At 33.8% G+C, this 26,265-nt stretch overlaps 1 protein-coding gene and 1 long non-coding RNA gene across 10 annotated transcripts in view; both read left to right on the forward strand.

The window, feature by feature from the left end:
- Positions 1-297: 297 nt before the first annotated feature.
- Positions 298-26,265, forward strand: part of LOC129447378 (uncharacterized) — a 29,131-nt gene continuing 3,163 nt past the window's right edge. Inside the window, exons 1-5 of one of the 8 annotated variants that reach the window (XM_073871255.1) lie at positions 298-1,345; positions 19,075-19,148; positions 19,619-19,737; positions 22,050-23,409; positions 25,117-25,285. In XM_073871255.1, the coding sequence (XP_073727356.1) occupies positions 22,563-23,409; positions 25,117-25,285 (1,016 nt within the window). In that variant the 5' untranslated portion in view covers positions 298-1,345; positions 19,075-19,148; positions 19,619-19,737; positions 22,050-22,562. Of the gene's footprint in view, positions 1,346-18,512; positions 23,410-25,116; positions 25,286-26,265 lie in introns of those variants that run through there. The other 7 variants (XR_012371116.1, XR_012371118.1, XR_012371113.1 and 4 more) reach the window with 7 other exon arrangements.
- Positions 11,249-13,897, forward strand: LOC129450730 (uncharacterized). Of its 2 annotated transcripts, XR_012371112.1 has the most exons (5): positions 11,249-12,342; positions 12,657-12,750; positions 12,891-13,011; positions 13,092-13,206; positions 13,345-13,897. It is a non-coding gene; the product is annotated as an uncharacterized lncRNA (long non-coding RNA). The 2 variants fall into 2 exon arrangements; XR_012371111.1 differs by having other exon boundaries at positions 11,249-12,750.

The raw sequence follows: 26,265 nt of genomic DNA on the forward strand, positions 1-26,265 counted from the left end.
CAAGAACGCATATTGAGAAACGGCTAAGCTTTGAAGCCTCGCTTCAAATGTAACATCACTATTATTTAAAAGTCACTTGCACTTGTATTTGTTGCCTTTTTCTCTGCAGGCCTTGCCCACAGGCTAACTAATGTAGTTAAAGTCCACCAAAAATAAAAAATAAAATGTATGAATTTCTTTATTCTGCACACAAAAGAAGATATTTTGGTAAATGATGGTGAGCATACAGTTGACGCTACCCACTGAATTTCATCATATTTAAGTCAGTGGTTACAATCAGTTGTGTGCTTACCACACTGTAAAAAAAGTCTGTGGATTTAACGGTGAAAGAATGTAAAATAGTGAAGGAAAAAAAACGTAATTAAAAAATCATGAAATTACCGTTAAATTGACGGTGTAATGCTGTTAATGTAAAAACAAGGACATTTAATATGTTTCACCTGATTGCTTTGTAAAATGTCTGTTATTTTACCACCAAACAACATAGCACACAAACAAAATAAACAGATAATCACTGTAGGCCTATTGCAAAAATTTCTGATGTATGCTGTTAGCAGTATGTTATGCACTTGTGTTTTTTAACAATAAATCAGGCAGCTTAAAAAACTTTAGTCTCTCCCATAATAAAATACTTAATGTAATATTACATATTACATGAAGTATTTTAATTGCAATGACTCCTCCTGATTTAGACTCCTCAGTAATGTCATTAAATTCTGAAATTAATATGAAATGCAATATGTAAAAGGTTTTAAAATCCATACTTTATGTTATTGTTTTTGGTTCATATGCAATATATTGCATTTATATTATGTTGCATCATATTAATTAAAAACATTTTTAAAAATTGTAATTTTTATGTTATGTTAAATTAAGGCTTTACTTTATGCTACAGTCTTCATTTTATTAGTTGTCCACTCAGTACAACGACTTTGTATAAAGTGAAGGATTTTTTTATAAAATGTATTGATTTTTGAACTGTCCAATCAGCGCCCACGTTGCACCGTTGCCGATGCCGTTGCCTAGGATAGCTCATTAAGTTCGCGGTCTTTCTGGAACACAGTCAAGAAAAGCATCGTGCTGCTGTTTACTCCTCTGATTTTAAGTGTTATTCGTCTTTTTGGTGAGCACATATAAGCACAGTTTGTTACATTTAAGATATAATAATTGCCTTCGTTATCAGTTTTAGTTATGGTTATATTCTGAGTTAAGTTACTTGCAAAAATATTTGTGAGGTAAACCATATGCGCGAGCCCGTTGGTTTGGCGGTCTTTCTGGAACACAGCCAAGCAAAGCATCGTGCTGCTGTTTACTCCTCTGATTTTAAGTGTTATTCGTCTCTTTGGTGAGCACATATAAGCACAGTTTGTTACATTTAAGATATAATAATTGCCTTCGTTATCAGTTTTAGTTATGGTTATATTCTGAGTTAAGTTACTTGCAAAAATATTTGTGAGGTAAACCATATGCGTTGGCGGTTTTTTTAGCTGACCCAGGAAAGGAAACTGCGGTCAAGTGGGCCGCGCTTCGAAAATGCACGGTCAAGTGGGCCGCACTTTTTTTTAATGTGCGCGTCTATTAATGTACTTACGGTAATCGGTGCTGGAACCCGTCAAAAGGCTTTCCCTTTTCTTAAGAACGGCAAGACAATAAAGAGACATCAGAGAAGTTATTTGTTTCGTTTTCCCATCTTATTAGAACTCAAATAACGGTTTTAGTTTAAAAAGCTTGACTTTTATTTTCGATCTTAATGTTTGTATATGCACAGTCACAGACTGTCTGTCTGTTCCTCGTTGTTTTCCCCGTTTATAACCGTCTGGACGTCATTTTCCATAATTCTCCACTCTCTCTCACCTGTTTGTCTGCCTTCATATTCATCACTTAACTCCCTATATGAGCTTGTTATTTTATTACGTTTTTGTTTAAATGTAATGTTTTATATGTTTTACATAATTATTATTAATGAATTATAATTAATTTACAGTAATTATTAAACAGTATTTATTAAATTGTGTGTGTGTCTCTCTGTGTGTGTGTGTGTGTGTGTGTGTGTGTGTGTGTGTGTGTGTGTGTGTGTGTGTGTGTGTGTGTGTGTGTGTGTGTGTGTGTGTGTGTGTGTGTGTGTATACACCCTTATATATATAAAAACCTAAAAACCTTTCCGTTATAGGTTAACTCATTCTGTCACTTGATGCTTGTTTAGGGTCACCCTGACTATAACTGTACCCATTTATAAGTCATTTAACTGTATATTATTTATGATTTTCCATAAAAACCTTTCCTTTATAGGTTAACTCATTCTGTCACTTGATGCTTGTTTAGGGTCACCCTGACTATAACTGTACCCATTTATAAGTCATTTAACTGTATATTATTTATGATTTTCCATAAAAACCTTTCCTTTATAGGTTAACTCATTCTGTCACTTGATGCTTGTTTAGGGTCACCCTGACTATAACTGTACCCATTTATAAGTCATTTAACTGTATATTATTTATGATTTTCCATAAAAACCTTTCCTTTATAGGTTAACTCATTCTGTCAATTGATGCTTGTTTAGGGTCACCCTGACTATAACTGTACCCATTTATAAGTCATTTAACTGTATATTATTTATGATTTTCCATAAAAACCTTTCCTTTATAGGTTAACTCATTCTGTCACTTGATGCTTGTTTAGGGTCACCCTGACTATAACTGTACCCATTTATAAGTCATTTAACTGTATATTATTTATGATTTTCCATAAAAACCTTTCCTTTATAGGTTAACTCATTCTGTCAATTGATGCTTGTTTAGGGTCACCCTGACTATAACTGTACCCATTTATAAGTCATTTAACTGTATATTATTTATGATTTTCCATAAAAACCTTTCCTTTATAGGTTAACTCATTCTGTCACTTGATGCTTGTTTAGGGTCACCCTGACTATAACTGTACCCATTTATAAGTCATTTAACTGTATGTTATTTATGATTTTCTATAAAAACCTTTCCTTTATAGGTTAACTCATTCTGTCAATTGATGCTTGTTTAGGGTCACCCTGACTATAACTGTACTCATTTATAAGTCATTTAACTGTATATTATTTATGATTTTCTATAAAAACCTTTCCTTTATAGGTTAACTCATTCTGTCAATTGATGCTTGTTTAGGGTCACCCTGACTATAACTGTACCCATTTATAAGTCATTTAACTGTATATTATTTATGATTTTCTATAAAAACCTTTCCTTTATAGGTTAACTCATTCTGTCAATTGATGTTTGTTTAGGGTCACCCTGTTTATAACTGTACCCATTTATAAGTCATTTAACTGTATATTATTTATGATTTTCTATAAAAACCTTTCCTTTATAGGTTAACTCATTCTGTCAATTGATGCTTGTTTAGGGTCACCCTGACTATAACTGTACTCATTTATAAGTCATTTAACTGTATATTATTTATGATTTTCTATAAAAACCTTTCCTTTATAGGTTAACTCATTCTGTCAATTGATGTTTGTTAAGGGTCACCCTGTTTATAACTGTACCCATTTATAAGTCATTTAACTGTATATTATTTATGATTTTCCATAAAAACCTTTCCGTTATAGGTTAACTCATTCTGTCACTTGATGCTTGTTTAGGGTCACCCTGACTATAACTGTACCCATTTATAAGTCATTTAACTGTATATTATTTATGATTTTCTATAAAAACCTTTCCTTTATAGGTTAACTCATTCTTTCAATTGATGCTTGTTTAGGGTCACCCTGACTATAACTGTACTCATTTATAAGTCATTTAACTGTATATTATTTATGATTTTCTATAAAAACCTTTCCTTTATAGGTTAACTAATTCTGTCAATTGATGTTTGTTTAGGGTCACCCTGTTTATAACTGTACCCATTTATAAGTCATTTAACTGTATATTATTTATGATTTTCTATAAAAACCTTTCCTTTATAGGTTAACTCATTCTGTCAATTGATGCTTGTTTAGGGTCACCCTGACTATAACTGTACTCATTTATAAGTCATTTAACTGTATATTATTTATGATTTTCTATAAAAACCTTTCCTTTATAGGTTAACTCATTCTGTCACTTGATGCTTGTTTAGGGTCACCCTGACTATAACTGTACTCATTTATAAGTCATTTAACTGTATATTATTTATGATTTTCTATAAAAACCTTTCCTTTATAGGTTAACTCATTCTGTCACTTGATGCTTGTTTAGGGTCGCCCTGACTATAACTGTACCCATTTATAAGTCATTTAACTGTATATTATTTATTATTTTCCATAAAAACCTTTCCTTTATAGGTTAACTCATTCTGTCACTTGATGCTTGTTTAGGGTCACCCTGACTATAACTGTACCCATTTATAAGTCATTTAACTGTATATTATTTATTATTTTCCATAAAAACCTTTCCTTTACAGGTTAACTCATTCTGTCAATTGATGCTTGTTTAGGGTCACCCTGACTATAACTGTACCCATTTATAAGTCATTTAACTGTATATTATTTATGATTTTCCATAAAAACCTTTCCTTTATAGGTTAACTCATTCTGTCACTTGATGCTTGTTTAGGGTCACCCTGACTATAACTGTACCCATTTATAAGTCATTTAACTGTATATTATTTATGATTTTCCATAAAAACCTTTGCTTTATAGGTTAACTCATTCTGTCAATTGATGCTTGTTTAGGGTCACCCTGACTATAACTGTACCCATTTATAAGTCATTTAACTGTATATTATTTTCCATAAAAACCTTTCCTTTATAGGTTAACTCATTCTGTCACTTGATGCTTGTTTAGGGTCACCCTGACTATAACTGTACCATTTATAAGTCATTTAACTGTATATTATTTATGATTTTCCATAAAAACCTTTCCTTTATAGGTTAACTCATTCTGTCAAATGATGCTTGTTTAGGGTCACCCTGACTATAACTGTACCCATTTATAAGTCATTTAACTGTATATTATTTATGATTTTCTATAAAAACCTTTCCTTTATAGGTTAACTCATTCTGTCAATTGATGTTTGTTAAGGGTCACCCTGTTTATAACTGTACCCATTTATAAGTCATTTAACTGTATATTATTTATGATTTTCTATAAAAACCTTTCCTTTATAGGTTAACTCATTCTGTCAATTGATGCTTGTTTAGGGTCACCCTGTTTATAACTGTACTCATTTATAAGTCATTTAACTGTATATTATTTATGATTTTCTATAAAAACCTTTCCTTTATAGGTTAACTCATTCTGTCAATTGATGTTTGTTAAGGGTCACCCTGTTTATAACTGTACCCATTTATAAGTCATTTAACTGTATATTATTTATGATTTTCTATAAAAACCTTTCCTTTATAGGTTAACTCATTCTGTCAATTGATGCTTGTTTAGGGTCACCCTGACTATAACTGTACTCATTTATAAGTCATTTAACTGTATATTATTTATGATTTTCTATAAAAACCTTTCCTTTATAGGTTAACTCATTCTGTCAATTGATGTTTGTTTAGGGTCACCCTGTTTATAACTGTACCCATTTATAAGTCATTTAACTGTATATTATTTATGATTTTCTATAAAAACCTTTCCTTTATAGGTTAACTCATTCTGTCAATTGATGCTTGTTTAGGGTCACCCTGACTATAACTGTACTCATTTATAAGTCATTTAACTGTATATTATTTATGATTTTCTATAAAAACCTTTCCTTTATAGGTTAACTCATTCTGTCAATTGATGCTTGTTTAGGGTCACCCTGACTATAACTGTACTCATTTATAAGTCATTTAACTGTATATTATTTATGATTTTCTATAAAAACCTTTCCTTTATAGGTTAACTCATTCTGTCAATTGATGCTTGTTTAGGGTCACCCTGACTATAACTGTACTCATTTATAAGTCATTTAACTGTATATTATTTTCCATAAAGGCCTTTCCTTTGCAGGTTGACTCGTTCTGTCAATTGATGCTTGTTTGGGGTCGCCCTGACTATAGCTGTACCCATTTGTAGGTCATTTAACTGTATATTATTTGTGATTTTCCATAAAAACCTTTCCTTTATAGGTTAACTCATTCTGTCACTTCGTGTTTGTTTGGGGTTACCCTGACTGTGGCTGTGCCCATTTGTGGGTCATTTGGCTGTATATTGTTTTCCATAAGAAACTTTCCTTTGTGGGTTGACTCATTCTGTCACTTGGTGCTTGTTTGGGGTCACCGTGACTATAACTGTACCCATTTATAAGTCATTTAACTGTATATTATTTATGATTTTCTATAAAAACCTTTCCTTTATAGGTTAACTCATTCTGTCAATTGATGCTTGTTTAGGGTCACCCTGACTATAACTGTACTCATTTATAAGTCATTTAACTGTATATTATTTATGATTTTCTATAAAAACCTTTCCTTTATAGGTTAACTCATTCTGTCACTTGATGCTTGTTTAGGGTCACCCTGACTATAACTGTACCCATTTATAAGTCATTTAACTGTATATTATTTATGATTTTCCATAAAAACCTTTCCTTTATAGGTTAACTCATTCTGTCAAATGATGCTTGTTTAGGGTCACCCTGACTATAACTGTACTCATTTATAAGTCATTTAACTGTATATTATTTATGATTTTCTATAAAAACCTTTCCTTTATAGGTTAACTCATTCTGTCAATTGATGCTTGTTTAGGGTCACCCTGTTTATAACTGTACTCATTTATAAGTCATTTAACTGTATATTATTTATGATTTTCTATAAAAACCTTTCCTTTATAGGTTAACTCATTCTGTCAATTGATGCTTGTTTAGGGTCACCCTGACTATAACTGTACCCATTTATAAGTCATTTAACTGTATATTATTTATGATTTTCTATAAAAACCTTTCCTTTATAGGTTAACTCATTCTGTCAATTGATGCTTGTTTAGGGTCACCCTGACTATAACTGTACCCATTTATAAGTCATTTAACTGTATATTATTTATGATTTTCTATAAAAACCTTTCCTTTATAGGTTAACTCATTCTGTCAATTGATGCTTGTTTAGGGTCACCCTGACTATAACTGTACTCATTTATAAGTCATTTAACTGTATATTATTTATGATTTTCTATAAAAACCTTTCCTTTATAGGTTAACTCATTCTGTCACTTGATGCTTGTTTAGGGTCACCCTGACTATAACTGTACCCATTTATAAGTCATTTAACTGTATATTATTTATTATTTTCCATAAAAACCTTTCCTTTATAGGTTAACTCATTCTGTCAATTGATGCTTGTTTAGGGTCACCCTGACTATAACTGTACTCATTTATAAGTCATTTAACTGTATATTATTTTCCATAAAAAACTTTCCTTTATAGGTTAACTCATTCTGTCACTTGATGCTTGTTTAGGGTCACCCTGACTATAACTGTACCCATTTATAAGTCATTTAACTGTATATTATTTATTATTTTCCATAAAAACCTTTCCTTTATAGGTTAACTCATTCTGTCAATTGATGCTTGTTTAGGGTCACCCTGACTATAACTGTACCCATTTATAAGTCATTTAACTGTATATTATTTATGATTTTCTATAAAAACCTTTCCTTTATAGGTTAACTCATTCTGTCACTTGATGCTTGTTTAGGGTCACCCTGTTTATAACTGTACCCATTTATAAGTCATTTAACTGTATATTATTTATGATTTTCTATAAAAACCTTTCCTTTATAGGTTAACTCATTCTGTCAATTGATGCTTGTTTAGGGTCACCCTGACTATAACTGTACTCATTTATAAGTCATTTAACTGTATATTATTTATGATTTTCTATAAAAACCTTTCCTTTATAGGTTAACTCATTCTGTCACTTGATGCTTGTTTAGGGTCACCCTGACTATAACTGTACCCATTTATAAGTCATTTAACTGTATATTATTTATTATTTTCCATAAAAACCTTTCCTTTATAGGTTAACTCATTCTGTCAATTGATGCTTGTTTAGGGTCACCCTGACTATAACTGTACCCATTTATAAGTCATTTAACTGTATATTATTTATTATTTTCCATAAAAACCTTTCCTTTATAGGTTAACTCATTCTGTCAATTGATGCTTGTTTAGGGTCACCCTGACTATAACTGTACTCATTTATAAGTCATTTAACTGTATATTATTTTCCATAAAAAACTTTCCTTTATAGGTTAACTCATTCTGTCACTTGATGCTTGTTTAGGGTCACCGTGACTATAACTGTACCCATTTATAAGTCATTTAACTGTATATTATTTATGATTTTCTATAAAAACCTTTCCTTTATAGGTTAACTCATTCTGTCAATTGATGCTTGTTTAGGGTCACCCTGACTATAACTGTACTCATTTATAAGTCATTTAACTGTATATTATTTATGATTTTCTATAAAAACCTTTCCTTTATAGGTTAACTCATTCTGTCAATTGATGTTTGTTTAGGGTCACCCTGTTTATAACTGTACCCATTTATAAGTCATTTAACTGTATATTATTTATGATTTTCTATAAAAACCTTTCCTTTATAGGTTAACTCATTCTGTCAATTGATGTTTGTTTAGGGTCACCCTGTTTATAACTGTACTCATTTATAAGTCATTTAACTGTATATTATTTATGATTTTCTATAAAAACCTTTCCTTTATAGGTTAACTCATTCTGTCAATTGATGTTTGTTTAGGGTCACCCTGTTTATAACTGTACTCATTTATAAGTCATTTAACTGTATATTATTTATGATTTTCTATAAAAACCTTTCCTTTATAGGTTAACTCATTCTGTCAATTGATGTTTGTTTAGGGTCACCCTGTTTATAACTGTACTCATTTATAAGTCATTTAACTGTATATTATTTATGATTTTCCATAAAAACCTTTCCTTTATAGGTTAACTCATTCTGTCACTTGATGTTTGTTTAGGGTTACCCTGACTATAACTGTACCCATTTATAAGTCATTTAACTGTATATTATTTTCCATAAAAAACTTTCCTTTATAGGTTAACTCATTCTGTCACTTGATGCTTGTTTAGGGTCACCGTGACTATAACTGTACCCATTTATAAGTCATTTAACTGTATATTATTTATGATTTTCTATAAAAACCTTTCCTTTATAGGTTAACTCATTCTGTCAATTGATGTTTGTTTAGGGTCACCCTGTTTATAACTGTACCCATTTATAAGTCATTTAACTGTATATTATTTATGATTTTCTATAAAAACCTTTCCTTTATAGGTTAACTCATTCTGTCAATTGATGCTTGTTTAGGGTCACCCTGACTATAACTGTACTCATTTATAAGTCATTTAACTGTATATTATTTATGATTTTCTATAAAAACCTTTCCTTTATAGGTTAACTCATTCTGTCAATTGATGTTTGTTAAGGGTCACCCTGTTTATAACTGTACCCATTTATAAGTCATTTAACTGTATATTATTTATGATTTTCTATAAAAACCTTTCCTTTATAGGTTAACTCATTCTGTCAATTGATGCTTGTTTAGGGTCACCCTGACTATAACTGTACCCATTTATAAGTCATTTAACTGTATATTATTTATGATTTTCTATAAAAACCTTTCCTTTATAGGTTAACTCATTCTGTCAATTGATGCTTGTTTAGGGTCACCCTGACTATAACTGTACTCATTTATAAGTCATTTAACTGTATATTATTTATGATTTTCTATAAAAACCTTTCCTTTATAGGTTAACTCATTCTGTCAATTGATGTTTGTTAAGGGTCACCCTGTTTATAACTGTACCCATTTATAAGTCATTTAACTGTATATTATTTATGATTTTCTATAAAAACCTTTCCTTTATAGGTTAACTCATTCTGTCAATTGATGCTTGTTTAGGGTCACCCTGACTATAACTGTACTCATTTATAAGTCATTTAACTGTATATTATTTATGATTTTCTATAAAAACCTTTCCTTTATAGGTTAACTAATTCTGTCAATTGATGTTTGTTTAGGGTCACCCTGTTTATAACTGTACCCATTTATAAGTCATTTAACTGTATATTATTTATGATTTTCTATAAAAACCTTTCCTTTATAGGTTAACTCATTCTGTCAATTGATGCTTGTTTAGGGTCACCCTGACTATAACTGTACTCATTTATAAGTCATTTAACTGTATATTATTTATGATTTTCTATAAAAACCTTTCCTTTATAGGTTAACTCATTCTGTCAATTGATGTTTGTTTAGGGTCACCCTGTTTATAACTGTACCCATTTATAAGTCATTTACAGTTATAAACAGGGTGACCCTAAACAAACATCAATTGACAGAATGAGTTAACCTATAAAGGAAAGGTTTTTATAGAAAATCATAAATAATATATAGGGGTGGGCGATATGACCAAAATCTTCTATCACGATAGGATTAATTTTATATCATGATAACGATATGTATCACGGTTGAGTTTTTTTATGTTTTAATAAGGTTAAATCTTTAATACCATAGAAATGTTCATAATTCTCACAAAAACATATACAAGCATAAAAAGAAGATAAAAACAAACAAAACTTAAGCTCTCTGAAGATAAACAGTCAATGAAATAAGAATGATAATAAATAATTATGCATATATGTGTAGGCTTATATATATATTTTTATTTAAGGTAGAAAAGTGATTTAATCAGGAGCAGTGAGAGATTTTCTATCAATGCTGTTTGATTAACACGAGTGACAGACAGGAGCAAAATTAGGCAACTTCCCCTTTAAGACCAAAGTCCCGATCCAATACACTGTTACACACGCGCGTTCTCTTTTATCTGTTTACTTTCTCTTAAGACCTAACTGGTAGTGTTTATGAGGATGCTTGCAAAGACGGGAATTTTGACGCATATGTCTATTTAGGGCCAATAAAGCGGAAAAATGCTCACAAGCTTAATGAGCAGCGGTCGCGCGACTTGCGCGCTCCTCACAGACAGAAAGAGCAGCGGTTGCGCGACTTGTGCGCTCCTGAGACACAGAAAGAACGCACGCATACAGATCTTTTGTCTGTGTTTCAATGGCTTAAAATAACTTGTTTTAAAACTGCAGTGCTTAAATACGTGTACAAACGTTACGTTTTAACTACCACGTGCATAGGAGCGTGACGTGGGCGCGTAACCTCGATAGAAACGATAGTCCAAAATCTCTACCGGTTGACAAATTTCTACCGGTTAATTATGTCTACCGGTTTATCGCCCACCCCTAATAATATACACAGCAAAATCACCAGTGTTAAATTTTCAGGGATGGTGTTAAATACACAGTGTTGATGCTGTTTTAACACTATCTGGTAATAAAATAACACTGCCATTGCTAGGCCAGTGTTATATCCACGACAGTGTCGGTGTAAAACAAGGGTGTTATCAGATTTCACTCTGAGCAGTGTAAATCAAGCCACGCCTCCACTAAACATTTCCTGTCAGGGATTTAACCGCCATTTTCTTTCAAAGGAGGACTGAAGAGAGCAGGTAAATCTCATAATATTCACTTTGTTTAGCTAAATTAAACTGTTATTTCTCTGTCTTACTCTACGCAGCCATATGCCAAAAAACCTAAATAAGATATTTTTCCCATTTTATTTCCCGTTTGTTCGTTATTTGGTTCAGTTTAATCAGAGCTACCTTGTGTTACGTTGTTCCCTTGTTAGTTTAGTATAAAGTTAAACTGCTAGCTAAAAGTTTGAACCAAGAAGGATAATATTAACAGGAGATATGAATGAAAGAATTGAACCATGATAAAACGCGACATGCACTACAAATTGAAGGTATGAAATTAAGTTAAATGAAAGCTCGTTTATTCACCATATGATGCTCGTTATGAGGTAATCATATAGGCTAGATACCGTGAGTTAACGAGGTCTTTAACATGCACGCGAGTGCACGGATATCGGTTAATTATTCAAATTACTGAAAAACACGGAGAAAACCGCAACCGCATTGCCATGTGTTTTTCCAAGATGTATGCAAACAGGGGAAATATCACCAAACCAACAATTCATTTTACCAAAACCTCACTATATATCATCATTTGTATGCACAGATTGCAGGATTGGATGCATTGTGTGTTGTAAGCTTTTCGTGGCGCTAGATGTCAGACAGATGCAAATGGCAAATACATACGAAAGTGTAAAACGTGTATGGCGAACATTTGTTTTTCTGTCATTATAGATGCTAGTTTGGTGAAAGTACACACTGAGTGCTTCAAATCATTCAGAAGAGATGCTGTTTTTAGGGCAGTTTGTTAAAGAAGACCTTCCAATGAGAAACGACTGCTAATACTTATATAAATTCATTACAGAAGGTAAGTTTATATATTTATACATGTAAATCATTTTATTTGACATAACTGAACAGTTAACCAATCTTTTTAGTATAGTTTTGTACATATTATGGTTATTAATCTGGCAAGAAAGTCACATGACCTGCTGCCAACTTTAATAAAAATATATTATCTTCTCATACATCGTTTTGCTATTGATATCATATTAAATAGCAATCAAATTGATTACTAATTTGGAAATGTATAAATGAAGATTCATATTGTCTTGAGTGCTGTTTTTAATATAAAAAGAATGTTGAGTTTTCAGAGTCTTTATTGTCATTTTTTTGTGATAGGACCCTACCAGACTATATTTGAATACGGCATACCCATGAATTCTGAACTGTTCCTTAACCCAGTTTGGAGGATAAGAGCTTACCAACTAGTTATGTGAGTACACAGAGTACATTAGTACTGTACACCGTCTCTAACATGATTTGTTATACTGAGATGATTTTGATTCAAATAACGGTTAAAACTGCACCCTTTTTGGTATTTTCTTGACTCTTTTTGTCTATGAAAATCTGCAGAAATATGCTGAGGCGATGTATTGCAAAATAGCCAACATACAACAATTAAAGGATAATTGCAGACTACGTCCTGATGAAGATATGGATGACCCTCTGTCTGGTCAACAATAGTTTAAATATGGTAAGTGTACATGGGTTTGCTACTTTTACGGTTTTAAAGCTTAACTGTATACTCATGGTGTTTAAATTGTGTTTTGCTAGGACGGGACAGTTATGTGGCAGCTCTTCCCTGGCTCATTCACTTCTTGCCTTCATTTGTGAAAGGAATAAAGACTGGAGAGGGTCAATGTGCAACTGAAGCTACTGATTGTGCTGTGTAAGTTTTTTTGGTATTTTGTTCTAGTTGTTTATTCAGCAGTTAGTTTGCTTGCATTGTTCACCCCATGTAAATGCATACAAGTTCATAAATACACATCAAATACATTCATCAAATACACTCTTTTAAAACACTTAGGTGATGAGCATCAATCCATGCTTTGAGGGGGATGAATCAGCACAGCCCTGCCTGCTCTGCGTTGGGAACAGAAGTTGCATCCAGAGTTTTTGCATCATTCTGGACCAAAAAGCCATTCCCTGCATGATGAAGACCACTGATGCAGCCTTCCACTACATCATGAGTAAAACAACTACAGAACTTAATACCAGGTTGGAACGTATTTAAGAAAAATGAAACGTCTTTTGAATTGAAATGTCTGTTTTGTTATGGAAAAATCTTTAGTATTGTGAAGGATAAGCATTTCTGCCTGCCAGTAAGGTGTATTTTAATATTCAAGTTTTGAGTAGGGTGGCTAATTTTTTTTAACTCTCATTTGATTTATAAAAACTTTATAATAAGTGGTTTTCATGTCACTGCGCTGTGGTATAAGATAACTTTCATTATTCCATATTGTATTCTGTGTCTAATTGTAGCTGAGGTATTTAAATAAGCAGTGTTAAATGCAAAGTGTTGTGTGTATCAATGTAAATATTAAATGTGATGTACTTTAATAAAAAGAGGTTTTGCAATATTTCTTGTCATTTGTCATTTATAGAAACAACCCATTAGCAACAAAAGTGGCTATTAATCAGTATTTTAACACTTAACATTGTTGAATTCACATTACACTGGTGTTGACCTTAAATAAGGAGTGTTAATTTTTAACACTGTATTTGTGTGCCAACACCAGTGTAGTGTGGAAACAACAATGAATAGTGTTGAACAAAGTGTAAAATTTAACAATATTGAGTGTTGAATTAACATATAATGGGTGTTGTTAAATTAACACTACACTTTTGACTAAATTAACACAGTGTAGTGTGGACACATATACACACTTTGCCGGTGTTAAATTTGACACCGTGGGTGTTATTTTAACACCAGTGATTTTGCTGTGTACAGTTAAATGACTTATAAATGAGTACAGTTATAGTCAGGGTGACCCTAAACAAGCATCAAGTGACAGAATGAGTTAACCTATAAAGGAAAGGTTTTTATGGAAAATAATAAATAATATACAGTTAAATGACTTATAAATGGGTACAGTTATAAACAGGGTGACCCTAAACAAGCATCAAGTGACAGAATGAGTTAACCTATAAAGGAAAGGTTTTTATGGAAAATAATAAATAATATACAGTTAAATGACTTATAAATGAGTACAGTTATAAACAGGGTGACCCTAAACAAGCATCAAGTGACAGAATGAGTTAACCTATAAAGGAAAGGTTTTTATGGAAAATAATAAATAATATACAGTTAAATGACTTATAAATGGGTACAGTTATAGTCAGGGTGACCCTAAACAAGCATCAATTGACAGAATGAGTTAACCTATAAAGGAAAGGTTTTTATAGAAAATCATAAATAATATACAGTTAAATGACTTATAAATGAGTACAGTTATAAACAGGGTGACCCTAAACAAGCATCAATTGACAGAATGAGTTAACCTATAAAGGAAAGGTTTTTATAGAAAATCATAAATAATATACAGTTAAATGACTTATAAATGAGTACAGTTATAGTCAGGGTGACCCTAAACAAGCATCATTTGACTGAATGAGCTAACCTATAAAGGAAAGGTTTTTATGGAAAATCATAAATAATATACAGTTAAATGACTTATAAATGTGTACAGTTATAGTCAGGGTGACCCTAAACAAGCATCAAGTGACAGAATGAGTTAACCTATAAAGGAAAGGTTTTTATGGAAAATAATATACAGTTAAATGACTTATAAATGGGTACAGTTATAGTCAGGGTGACCCTAAACAAGCATCAATTGACAGAATGAGTTAACCTATAAAGGAAAGGTTTTTATAGAAAATCATAAATAATATACAGTTAAATGACTTATAAATGGGTACAGTTATAGTCAGGGTGACCCTAAACAAGCATCAATTGACAGAATGAGTTAACCTATAAAGGAAAGGTTTTTATAGAAAATCATAAATAATATACAGTTAAATGACTTATAAATGAGTACAGTTATAGTCAGGGTGACCCTAAACAAGCATCAATTGACAGAATGAGTTAACCTATAAAGGAAAGGTTTTTATAGAAAATCATAAATAATATACAGTTAAATGACTTATAAATGGGTACAGTTATAGTCAGGGTGACCCTAAACAAGCATCAATTGACAGAATGAGTTAACCTATAAAGGAAAGGTTTTTATAGAAAATCATAAATAATATACAGTTAAATGACTTATAAATGAGTACAGTTATAAACAGGGTGACCCTAAACAAGCATCAATTGACAGAATGAGTTAACCTATAAAGGAAAGGTTTTTATAGAAAATCATAAATAATATACAGTTAAATGACTTATAAATGAGTACAGTTATAGTCAGGGTGACCCTAAACAAGCATCATTTGACTGAATGAGTTAACCTATAAAGGAAAGGTTTTTATGGAAAATCATAAATAATATACAGTTAAATGACTTATAAATGTGTACAGTTATAGTCAGGGTGACCCTAAACAAGCATCAAGTGACAGAATGAGTTAACCTATAAAGGAAAGGTTTTTATGGAAAATAATATACAGTTAAATGACTTATAAATGGGTACAGTTATAGTCAGGGTGACCCTAAACAAGCATCAATTGACAGAATGAGTTAACCTATAAAGGAAAGGTTTTTATAGAAAATCATAAATAATATACAGTTAAATGACTTATAAATGGGTACAGTTATAGTCAGGGTGACCCTAAACAAGCATCAATTGACAGAATGAGTTAACCTATAAAGGAAAGGTTTTTATAGAAAATCATAAATAATATACAGTTAAATGACTTATAAATGAGTACAGTTATAGTCAGGGTGACCCTAAACAAGCATCAATTGACAGAATGAGTTAACCTATAAAGGAAAGGTTTTTATAGAAAATCATAAATAATATACAGTTAAATGACTTATAAATGGGTACAGTTATAGTCAGGGTGACCCTAAACAAGCATCAATTGACAGAATGAGTTAACCTATAAAGGAAAGGTTTTTATAGAAAATCATAAATAATATACAGTTAAATGACTTATAAATGAGTACAGTTATAGTCAGGGTGACCCTAAACAAGCATCATTTGACAGAATGAGTTAACCTATAAAGGAAAGGTTTTTATGGAAAATCATAAATAATATACAGTTAAATGACTTATAAATGGGTACAGTTATAGTCAGGGTGACCCTAAACAAGCATCAAGTGACAGAATGAGTTAACCTATAAAGGAAAGGTTTTTATGGAAAATAATATACAGTTAAATGACTTATAAATGGGTACAGTTATAGTCAGGGTGACCCTAAACAAGCATCAATTGACAGAATGAGTTAACCTATAAAGGAAAGGTTTTTATAGAAAATCATAAATAATATACAGTTAAATGACTTATAAATGGGTACAGTTATAGTCAGGGTGACCCTAAACAAGCATCAATTGACAGAATGAGTTAACCTATAAAGGAAAGGTTTTTATGGAAAATCATAAATAATATACAGTTAAATGACTTATAAATGGGTACAGTTATAGTCAGGGTGACCCTAAACAAGCATCAAGTGACAGAATGAGTTAACCTATAAAGGAAAGGTTTTTATGGAAAATCATAAATAATATACAGTTAAATGACTTATAAATGGGTACAGTTATAGTCAGGGTGACCCTAAACAAGCATCAAGTGACAGAATGAGTTAACCTATAAAGGAAAGGTTTTTATAGAAAATCATAAATAATATACAGTTAAATGACTTATAAATGGGTACAGTTATAAACAGGGTGACCCTAAACAAACATCAATTGACAGAATGAGTTAACCTATAAAGGAAAGGTTTTTATAGAAAATCATAAATAATATACAGTTAAATGACTTATAAATGAGTACAGTTATAGTCAGGGTGACCCTAAACAAGCATCAATTGACAGAATGAGTTAACCTATAAAGGAAAGGTTTTTATAGAAAATCATAAATAACATACAGTTAAATGACTTATAAATGGGTACAGTTATAGTCAGGGTGACCCTAAACAAGCATCAAGTGACAGAATGAGTTAACCTATAAAGGAAAGGTTTTTATGGAAAATCATAAATAATATACAGTTAAATGACTTATAAATGGGTACAGTTATAGTCAGGGTGACCCTAAACAAGCATCAAGTGACAGAATGAGTTAACCTATAAAGGAAAGGTTTTTATAGAAAATCATAAATAATATACAGTTAAATGACTTATAAATGGGTACAGTTATAAACAGGGTGACCCTAAACAAACATCAATTGACAGAATGAGTTAACCTATAAAGGAAAGGTTTTTATAGAAAATCATAAATAATATACAGTTAAATGACTTATAAATGAGTACAGTTATAGTCAGGGTGACCCTAAACAAGCATCAATTGACAGAATGAGTTAACCTATAAAGGAAAGGTTTTTATAGAAAATCATAAATAACATACAGTTAAATGACTTATAAATGGGTACAGTTATAGTCAGGGTGACCCTAAACAAGCATCAAGTGACAGAATGAGTTAACCTATAACGGAAAGGTTTTTAGGTTTTTATATATATAAGGGTGTATACACACACACACACACACACACACACACAGAGAGACACACACACACAGAGAGACACACACACAATTTAATAAATACTGTTTAATAATTACTGTAAATTAATTATAATTCATTAATAATAATTATGTAAAACATATAAAACATTACATTTAAACAAAAACGTAATAAAATAACAAGCTCATATAGGGAGTGAAGTGATGAATATGAAGGCAGACAAACAGGTGAGAGAGAGTGGAGAATTATGGAAAATGACGTCCAGACGGTTATAAACGGGGAAAACAACGAGGAACAGACAGACAGTCTGTGACTGTGCATATACAAACATTAAGATCGAAAATAAAAGTCAAGTTTTTTAAACTAAAACCGTTATTTGAGTTCTAATAAGATGGGAAAATGAAACAAATAACTTCTCTGATGTCTCTTTATTGTCTTGCCGTTCTTAAGAAAAGGGAAAGCCTTTTGACGGGTTCCAGCACCGATTACCGTAAGTACATTAATAGACGCGCACATTAAAAAAAAGTGCGGCCCACTTGACCGTGCATTTTCGAAGCGCGGCCCACTTGACCGCAGTGGAAAGGAAGGCGACGTGCTGCTGTTAACTCATGAAATGTAAATTAAATGAACACACAAAATCTCTTTGGTGAGCACATATAAGCCCAGTTTGTGGTATTAATTGTCTTATTGTATATAAGGTTATGCGGTTGTGTTTTAAAGCGTTTGGTATTTTTTCATGTAATTTTTCAAATGTCAAGAATAAACGTGTAACGTTAACCAGCTGGATGTCTACTAGTTGTTAATATTTTAACCTTTTAATAGCCTATATAACCTTAACGTTACACCCTAACTGTTAGTAGTTTACTAATTCGCTCGGGAATTCGCTTGGTTTCTTTGTCATTAAAACATTTTGCGACCCATATAAGTTATCAGTCTGTTTGTGGGGCTAAAGGAATAATAGTGGAGATTGTAATTAGAGCATCATATTAAACCATTTGTAAAAGCCCTGGTTTCAAGTTTTAAAGCTTTTTTGTTTTATTGTCATTTCAGTTGTCCAGTCAGTGCCACTGCGTTGCATAGTATGTTTTATTTTAAATGAAAGTTATTTCTTTTATTAAAAGTCTTGTCTTTCTATTGACGATCAGTCCCGTCAGCACTCGAGACGTTGCACTGCCTGCTCTGTGTCGTTTGTTTGGCGGTCTTTCTGCAACACACACAGGTAAGCAAATGTTTCACTGTTAACTGGTTAAATTAAAATGTAATGGACAGTGTGAGCTCAGAGTTCAGTTCAATGTGAATCACTTTGGAATATGCTTTAAAAATGTACACTTGCAACTTTTGTAGTTTAACAGTGCACAGTTTGAGAGACTATGTCTTGCACTGTAGACTGCATCGCAACGAACCGCATGCAATTTTCAAATGTGCAGCTGTTGATTGCAAACAGTCTTTTTCCAAATATGAAGCATTTAAGAGTCACTTTTATCGGGGACATAACACCTATGCACATAGAGTAACTGATACAGCCTTAATATGCAATGTTGCACTTTGTGGTCATCAGTGTAGCGATGTGCCTGGTCTTGTTGCTCATTTAAAGAACCATATGAAGGAAGGTCGTGCAGTTAACTGTCCAGTAAGAGGGTGCAAATATACTTTTCAAATTAAGTCTTCTTTTACTTCCCATATGTCTAGGAAGCACAGGAATTGCTCCTTTAACAGCATTGATCATTCACATCGACAATCTGCACCAGAGATTACATCTGTTTCAACTGAGCAATATCCTGCAGCTTCTGACCTGGATGTAAATACAGGTGAGTCAGAAGTTGAAATAGGTTCATTTGAAAATTTTGATGATTTATTTTTAAAAAATCTTAGCTTATTTTATCTGAAATTACAAGGACAGTTTCTTCTCGCAGCTTCTACAATACAAAATATTGTAGATGAGATGCAAAATATTCATGAATTGGGACAAACATATACTGTTAGTAAGCTTCATTCACTTTTGCAGAATGACCTGTCACTACCTGAGGAAACAATTTGTAAAATCCTTGCTACAGTGAAAGAATCAGACTTGTTTTCTATGTGTCACAAGGGACCTTTGCGAACAGTGTACTCAAGGAGCCAGGCATTTAAAAAAGTATTCAGCTATGTTGAACCAAAAAGAATACTTTTAGGTAGAGATGAGAACCGGAAAGAGCAGTTTGCATATTATGTTCCTGTAAAAGAGACATTGAGGAGTTTGTTAAATTCAGATATTGGGAAGAATTACATTTCAATGCACCTGACTGAAAACAACTCTGACATTCTTTGTGATTGCTCAGATGGCCAAATACTTAAGTGCAGAGATTTCTCTGAAGACAATCCAAGCCTTCAGCTACTGCTCTTTCAGGATGCTTTTGAGGTGGTTAACCCTTTAGGGTCTGCACGCAAGAAACACAAAATTTTGGCTGTTTATCTCTCTCTCGTTAATTTGCCAGCTCATCTTAGGTCAAACACAGAACATATGCAGCTGGTTATGTTGTGCAGGGAGAAGGACTTTAAAGACTTTGGCCATGAAAGTGTTTTCTCACAGCTAGTAGCAGACCTGAAAGATCTTGAGGAAAATGGGATTTCTCTGTCAGACCAGTCTGTTATTAAAGGCAGTCTTTACTGCATTGCTGGAGATAACTTGGGATCACACTGTATTGGTGGGTTCACTGAAAACTTTAGCCAGTCCAAGTACTTTTGCAGGTACTGTCTAATTACTAAAGATGAATTTCAGAGTGTTGACCCAAATTCATGTGGTCCACTACGTACTGTTGAGGGATATGAATCTGCTGTTAAACAGTTACAGACAGAAGGCGTTACAGAGGTTCAAGGCATAAAGTTCAGTTCAGTTTTCAGTTCTTTGAAAAACTTTAAAGTGTGCCAACCTGGCTTGCCACCTTGCCTTGGTCACGATGTTTTTGAAGGCGTGTTGTCTTATGATGTTGTCCTGTACCTCAAGTATTTTGTTAAGAAAAAGTGGTTCACTTACCCAGTTCTTAACCGTCGAATCTGTCAGTTCAAATATAGTGGTTCTGACGCTCTCTCAAAACCTTGTGAGGTCAGTCCGCATGGGCTTAAGCTGGCAGGTCAGGCCATTCAAAATTGGAATTTTTTAAGGCTTCTACCTGTTATACTTAGTGACAGAGTGCTAGATCCTGCAGATGAAGTTTGGCAGTTAACACTTCAGCTAAAGGAGATTGTTGAACTGATCTGTGCTCAGAAAATTTCAGTGTCACAGGTTGCTTACTTGGATGTTCTCATACAGGAATACTTGGAGTCCAGAAAAGCAGCATTTCCTGAAGTAAATCTGAGACCGAAACATCACTACTTGCGGCACTATCCAGGTCTGATACTCAAATTTGGTCCATTGATAAGGTTATGGACAATGAGATTTGAAAGTAAGCATAGTTACTTCAAAAGATGTACCAGACATATAAAGAATTTTAAGAATTTGTGTCACACCCTTTCAGAGAGGCATCAGTTGTTTCAGGCCTACTTGGCATCTGGTTCTTGTCCCCCAGTATTGCAAGTGAAAGGGAGTTCTCCATTTTGTTCTGAGCTTTACAGTGAAACTGTCAAAGCTGCTGTCAGTCAGTTCAGCTTTAGTGAAACACAAACACAGGTTTCTATAGAAATACAGTATAAAGGAACTGTATTCAAGAAGGGCCAACTGGTTGTCATTAGAAATGATGAAACCATGGAATTTGGTGAACTTTTGCTCATGTTCATCACAGACGAGCGAGTTGATTTACTGACCAAAGTGTTCATAGCAGACCTTCTTCCTGAGTATCATTTGTACTCGCTAAGAAACACCAGTGAGAGGGTTCAGTGTTTGAACATTGAGGACTTGGTTGACTTTTATCCTCTGACGTCTTACATGATGCAAGGATGTAGGGTAGTCACCCTGAAACACAGTGTAGTGTCACATTAGTGCATTACAGGTCTAGCATTGTTATAGCACTTGATTGTATTTATAACCAATGCTAAAACCCAAGTAATACAAGTCAAATAATCTTTCTCAGTTTGTTGTTTGTGTATCTAAACACTACACATTTATGCTTTTTCAATACACTAAATTTATGTATTTCTGTTTTAGTTATGGATGAATCACAGCAAAGGAATGTAACCAGTGCAATTGTTCGGGTACTCCCAGATCTTTCATCTTCGGTGCTGGCATCAGTTGTGGAGACACTGAATTCACTTGGGGTAACTACACCTGAAGATTTTCAGTATGTTCAGGAAGCAGATCTCCTTCCAGTATTACGACACATTTAGGCTAGGAAACTGGTATCTGTCTTGGGCCAGAATCGTAAGTACATTTCAACATTTGATTTTATAATGTATGTGTTCTTAATCTAGTTTCAGAAGAGTTCAATTAAGGGTTCCTCTTTGATTTGTAGAACAAAGCACTGGTTGCGGATCAACTTCAGCAGAAAACAGTGACAGTCATTTAGCTTCGTGTTCGTCATCTTCATCACATCTTGTCAAGGTTTCCAAAGTGCCTTTAGACTGGGCAGACAACTTTAAAATTCCATGGCAGAAGCTTCCAGAAGAAATTATTCATTGTTTAGAAAAAAAGAAGAGACTAAGTCCTCGATTACGTCGAGAAATGATCAGAATAGTGGTTTCGGACATGTTGAAGGTATGTGATGGTCCCAGTAAACAAAGTTCAACAACCATTGCTAAAAAGATGGTGGCCAAATACCCTGCATCCCTGCAGGATGTTATTGAGGGTGAGATAGTTGGTTCAGGGTATCATTCGCTGGTGAAACAGCTTCAGAATCGTGTAGAAAACATAAAGAGATCATATGTGCCAAAAATCAGAAAACGCAACAGAACGGAAGACTCTGACACAGACGAGATTCCTGGTGAAAAAAAAGCAGCAGTTCAAGACACTTATGGTTGTGTGAATTGGGAATTAAAACTTATGCCACTCAGTGAGACTAAAGAGAGCCAGTTGGATAAACAAGAACAAATGAAGATGATGTCTACAACAGCTAATCCTGACCCAGAAGTAGTAAGCAGTCTTTTGAAAGCAACATACTATACACAACGCAGAGACATAAACAATGGAACAAGCATGCAACAGCTTTGTGAGACCTGGCCTTTTTTGTTTCGAGAGGTTGGCATGTGTGTACACTTCAAGTTGCTAACAGGAATCGATCTAAAGGAGACGCTCTTCAACAGCTTGGATAAAAAGGGAAAGCGGCTCCTTAACTTTCTAAAAACTGTTGGTGCAGAACGGAAGAAACGAGTACTTCAAGCTGCTGCAAAACTTGAAGTTATGAGGGGACAAATTGAGGGATGTTCTGAAGATATTAAAGACTTGGTACTGCTCCTGCTTGCCTACTTCGATGAAAAGGAAGAGATGATGTTTCACTATGTTGAAGAGTCTTGCCTTGTTGAAGATGTACAGCTAGATAAGTTACCAGCAACACCCTGCATTGTTGTATGTGGTAAGTTTTAGTGAATATCTATAGAATTTCTGCTGTGTTTTTCTTGTACTCTGTTGTTCGTTGTGTCTGGATTTTAAATGATTAATTAAAGGAAAACACCAGTTTTTTTACATTTTAGTATGTTCTTACCTCAACTTAGACTAATTTATACATACCTATCTTTTTCAATGCATGCACTTCATCTTTGCACAGCGCGTCGTGAATGTGTTAGCATTTAGCCTAGCTCAATTCATTCCTTAGGATCCAAACAGAAATTAATTTTGAAATCACCAAACACTTCCATGTTTTCCCTATTTAAAGATGTTACATGAGTAAATATGGTGGCACAAAATAAAATGTGGCGTTTTTTTTTAAGCGGATAAAAATGAGAACTATATTATATGGTGGAAGAGCACTTAGTTTACAGCACTTTGACCTGTGGCGCAGTAACATCATCACTTCTGTGAACTCCCCCCTCTGTTGATGTTACTGCGGGCCGAGGTCGAAGCGCTGCAAACGAAGTGCTCTTCTGCAATACAATATAGTTGTCATTTTTTATCAGCTTAAAAAATCGCTTTGTATTTTGTGTTGCCATACTTGTGTGACTACTCATGTAACAGTCTTTAAATAGGGAAAACATGGAAGTATTTGGTGACTTCTAAAGGAATGGGGCTAGGCTAAATGCTAACACATTGACGACGCGCTGTGCAAAGATGAAGTTCACGCATTGAAAAAAGTTGAGGTAATAACATGGTGGTGTTTTCCTTTAAACTTGTAGTGCTATACATTTTTGTGTCTTTCATTGACGCTTTAAAATGCTTCCACACTGCTGGCATATTTGCTGCATTTATAAAGCGTATGGCTCCTTTTTACTCATTTAGCCAAACACCGAAAATGCCGAATAGTCGGTGCATCCCTAGTTAAAGGAACACGCCCACATTTTGGGAATTCAGCTTATTCACCGTAACCCCCAGAGTTAGATAAGTCCATACATACCTCTCTCATCTTCGTGCCTGCTGTAACTCTGTCTGACACAGTCCCCGCCAGCTTAACCTAGCACAAAGACCGGACGTGAACGGCTCCAGCCAGCACACTGCTCAAAATGAGTGACAAAACAATGTGAACACCTTCCTATTTATGTGTTGCGACCTGCACAGCCACACCCCGTACAAACAACAAGGTCATATGAAACACAGACATCTTTTAACAGTATACATACTGGGAACTATATTCTCAGAAGGCGAAGCACTGCTACTTGGGCGGAGTGATTTGCTCGGCTGCGAACAAATCACTCCGCCCAAGTAGCAGTGCTTTGCCTGAGAATATAGTTCCCAGTATGTATGTATACTGTTAAAAGATAGCTGTGTCTCATATCACCTTGTTATTTGTGACTATACAAATCACAACACATAAATAGGAAGGTGTTCGCGTTGTTTTCTCGCTTGTTGGGAGCAGTGTGCTAGCTGGAGCCATTCACTTCCAGACTTTGTGCTATGCTAAGCTAGGGGGGACTGTGTCAGACAGAGTTACAGCAGGCACGAAGATAAGAGAGGTATGTATGGACTTATCTAACTCTGGGGGTTACAATGAATAAGCTAAATTCCCAAAATGTGGGTGTGTTCCTTTAAAGATTAGTTCTGTAAAGAACTTAATGTCAGAACAATGAGATTAGAATTTAAAAATGTATTATTATGTCACAACTAAAAACCTTTACATTTTTTCCTTTAGGCTCTTCCTGCTACACATCAAAGCTGTTCATGGTGAGCATTGACCAAAGGATAACAACTCCACACATTTCTACTTTCATCTCAGCAATATGCATAATGTTTGGCAGCTTCTACTGTTTCAACATTCATTATCCTTTGGAGCTGGGTTCTACTCTGGAGTTCCTGCAAAGGTAAGCTCAAAAATATTTTTTACATTAATTTATTTGAAAGTTCATTTAAAAATGAAACTTTGGTGTTTTTTCTCATTCTAAGCACATTCGGAATTCTGCATTTCAAAAAAGTTTTTTTTTTAAAGAATGTTGGATAACACTTTCCATGAATCCTGCATTTATTATTTACAAGGTATTGAAGTTATGGATTACAAGGTCTACATTTTTTATCAGTGTTTTCTTTTGATAATTTCCACTTCTATAATTATAAACAGTTAAAACGCGCTGTATGTGAGCTCTTAAAGGAACACGCCCACATTTTGGGAATTAAGTTTATTCACCATAACCCCCAGAGTTAGATAAGTCCATACATAGCTTTCTCAACTCTGTCTGACCCAGCCCCTGCTAGCTTAGCACAAAGTCTGGAAGTGAATGGCTCCAGCTAGCATACTGCTCCCAATAACTGATAAAATAATGCAAACTTTTTTCTATTTATGTGTTGTGATTTATTTATGTGTTGTGATTTGTACAGTCACACCGCGTACAAACCACAAGATCACGTGAGACACAGACATCCCCCAACAGCACACATACCGGGAACCCCACTCTCAGAAGGCGAAGCACTGCCACCTGGGCGGAGCGACCCACACAACTCTGACCGAACTCTCTGCTCATCACCAGGGGGCTTCTCGGGCGCTGCGAGCAAATCACTCTGGTCAAGTAGCAGTGCTTCACCTGAGAATATAGTTCCCGGTATATATACTGTTAAAAGATGGCTGTGTCTCATATGACCTTGTTATTTGTATATATGGTGTGACTACAAAAATCACAACACATAAATAGGAAAATGCCTGCGTCATTTTGCCACCCACTGGGAGCAGCGTGCCAGCCGGAGCCACCCACCCCCAGTCCCCGCGCCAAGCTAAGCTAGCAGGGGCTACGTCAGACAGAGTTACAGCACGCACTGAGATGAGAAAGGTATGTATGGACTTATCTAACTC

This window comes from Misgurnus anguillicaudatus, chromosome 9 (assembly GCF_027580225.2).
Source record: "Misgurnus anguillicaudatus chromosome 9, ASM2758022v2, whole genome shotgun sequence".
Lineage (NCBI taxonomy): Eukaryota > Metazoa > Chordata > Actinopteri > Cypriniformes > Cobitidae > Misgurnus > Misgurnus anguillicaudatus.